At 40.9% G+C, this 3154-nt stretch overlaps 1 protein-coding gene across 1 annotated transcript; it reads left to right on the forward strand.

The window, feature by feature from the left end:
• The first annotated feature begins 447 nt into the window (after positions 1-447).
• LOC112524903 lies at positions 448-1236 on the forward strand. The gene is made up of 2 exons (XM_025134845.1): positions 448-605; positions 699-1236. The coding sequence occupies exons 1-2, from the start codon at positions 448-450 to the stop codon at positions 1234-1236; spliced, it is 696 nt and encodes a 231-aa protein (XP_024990613.1).
• The last annotated feature ends 1918 nt before the right edge of the window (positions 1237-3154 follow it).

Genomic DNA, 3154 nt, shown 5'->3' on the forward strand with positions numbered 1-3154 from the left:
AAGGCTGCTTTTGGTTTAGGTATATATAAATATGTATATTAAACTTTTGGGATTGTAAATAGTTAGTATGTTCCGGGTAGACATGTCCCCGATGATCACGTTATGTAAACTTTAAGTATTAAATTATGTGTCTTGGGCTCTATATCGTTATCCCGTAATTTGAGGTTTTTTTTAAACTAAATTAATTTAATGGTGGTTCGGTAATTGTTTGTTATGTAATCGTGGTGTTACAAATATGGTATCAGAGCAGTAGTTTAAGTAAATTAGGTATCTATATCGGTATCTAGACTTAAACTAGGCATTGATGTTATATAGTAACTAAGCAATTATTTATACGGGATATGGACCATTAAGAGAGACCAAAGTTAGGTAAGGGACCATGGATAGGATGTTGTTTAATACTCTATATGTTTTAATACTCTCTATATGTATACACCTTTTAGGACAATGTCTGATGGTGATGCTGCTAGCCACACTCCACCAAACCCCGATGATGGAGAAAACAATCCCGATCCCAACTTGAATGAGGATGATACACCCTTGTCTCCCCGTGGTGAACGATTAATGAAACGACTCTTGACATTCGTTCAACAAACCTTTGAACAGTTTAAGCATGACACGGGAAAGGGTAAATAGAAAGTCTTGGGTGATTCCTCAAAAGCCAAATCTGAGCGGGTCTCGTTTAAAAACTTTCGTAGTGGCGGCGCTACTGAATTCACCGGACTCTCTGATCCAGTAACCACAGTACAATGGATCCAAAACACCGAAAAGGTATTCCGGATTTCTCGAGTGTTAAACGAGGATAAAGTGAATTTTGCCAGTGCAATGTTGACAAAACGTGCACTCACTTGGTGGGATGCAACTTTTGAATCCCTTACTAAAGATGAACGAAAAAGCTTGACTTGGAAGTCTTTCAAGACTCGTTTCTTTGAGCAATTCTGCCAGATCGACTTGCAACGGAGGCTTGAGAAAGAATTCTTAGAACTCAAGCAAGGGAACATGTCTGTGATTGAGTATGAGACTCAATTTAACCGAAAGGCACGTTTTGCTTTACGGTTCTTATCTTCCGAACACGAACGAATCGAACATTTTGTCAATGGTTTGAGGCGAGAAATCCGCGAGTTTGTTGCTAATCGCGATATTCCAAGTTTCAATAAAGCTGTGGAGTACGCTCGTCGTCGTGAACACGATTTAACTATAATTGATGAACCAAATTTCGAAAAGGCAACGAAATGAAAGAACCTTCTCTGTACCTACTCAGCGACAATCTTGATCTTTCACTCCGAGGCAGAGTCAATCTCAAAACATTTCGCGTGCTCAATCCCAAGCCTATTCACTTTAGGTATAATTCTTTTTAATACCGTAGACATAAAAGTGTGGATTATGGAATTAACACTATTCTATGGTAGTCGAATGCCTCACGTCTTTGTCAAAGAAGCGGAAAAACTCACCAAGGGTGATGCCTTACTGAATCAACAAGCTTGAGATGTTTCTGTTGCGGCGAAATGGGCCATGTTCGTACAACCTGCTCAAAAAGAGACCGAGCATGTTATTCTTGTGGAGTATTTGGTCACCGACAATTTGAATGCCCCCGTATGAGACGGGAAGAAAGTAAGGCGTCGGTGCAACGACTGGCAGTGGGAGGTTCCTCAAGTCAAAAGGAGGAGGTACCCAAAGCACGAGTTCGAGCTTTCCAGATTACTGCGGAAGAGGCTCGTAATGAGCCAGATGTCATACCGGTATTTTCTTTGTTAACTCCCAACCCGCTCATATTTTATTCGATTCTGGAGCTACAAATTCTTTTGTGTCGCATGATTATGTTCGCTACTGGGAGTCTGTGCCAATTATGCTTCCTATACCGTTTACCATTGATACTGCTAATGGAGTCCCTTTGGTAGTTGATAGAGTATTTAGAGACTGCACTTTAGTGTTAGACCATCATAACTTTTCCGTAGACTTGATTCCTATAGATATATGTGGCTTTGATGTCATGATTGGTATGGATTGGTTAGTGAAAAGCCGCACGGTTATCATCTGTTATGAAAGGATGGTTCGGTTGCCAGTCGAGAACGGAGACTACTTGTACATTTATAGGGAAAGATGCATTGGTGACGTGATGGTAATATCTATACTTAAAGCACGACGTTATATTACTAAGGGTTGCTCTTCTTTAATGGCATATGTCTTGGATGCAACCAAAGAAGTGAAGAAAACTGTGAAAGATGTGCCTATAGTATGTGAATTCCAAGATGTTTTCCCAGATGACTTGCCTGGTCTACCGCCGGACAGGCAAGTAGAATTTCGTATTGATTTAGTGTCGGGTGCTGCACCAATTGCAAAGACACCATGTCGTCTTGCACCGGCCGAGATGAAAGAGATGATGAGTCAATTGCAAGAGTTGTTAGACAAGAGCTTTACTCGACCGAGCACTTCACCCTGGGGTGCTCCGGTATTGTTTGTGAAGAAGAAGGATGGATCATTTTGTATGTGTATCGATTACCACAAATTGAATAAGGTAACGATAAAGAACAAGTATCCATTACCGCGTATAGATGACTTATTCGATCAGTTGCAGGGCGCAAGTTATTTCTCAAAGATTGATTTGAGGTCGGGTTATCATCAACTTAGGGTACGTGAAGAGGACGTACCAAAGACAGCTTTTCGTACCCGATACAGACATTATGAATTCCTTGTTATGCCGTTTGGATTAACTAACGCCCCTGCAGCCTTTATGGATATGATGAATCGAGTGTGTCGTCCTATGCTCGATAAGTMTGTTATCGTCTTCATCGATGACATACTCGTATATTCTAAGTCTGAGGCTGAACATGCTTCACATCTTCGGGAGATGTTGGATCTGTTGCGGGAGGAAAAACTATATGCTAAATTCTCAAAATCTGAATTTTGGCTTCGTCGAGCACAATTCTTGGGGCATGTGATTTCGGGTGATGGCTTTTCTGTGGAATCATCTAAGATTGAAGCTATACAAAAGTGGGAACAACGAAAGAATGCTTCCAAAGTTCGTAGTTTCCTTGGTCTTGCGGGTTATTACCGACGATTCATACGAGATTTCTCAAAGACCGTTGTACCGCTTACTTCACTCACTCGTAAAAATGTGAAGTTTGTATGGACTGAGGCTCAAGAGAATGCATTC

This window comes from Cynara cardunculus (assembly GCF_001531365.2).
Source record: "Cynara cardunculus var. scolymus isolate 2C chromosome LG 13, CcrdV1, whole genome shotgun sequence".
Classification (NCBI taxonomy): Eukaryota; Viridiplantae; Streptophyta; class Magnoliopsida; order Asterales; family Asteraceae; genus Cynara; species Cynara cardunculus.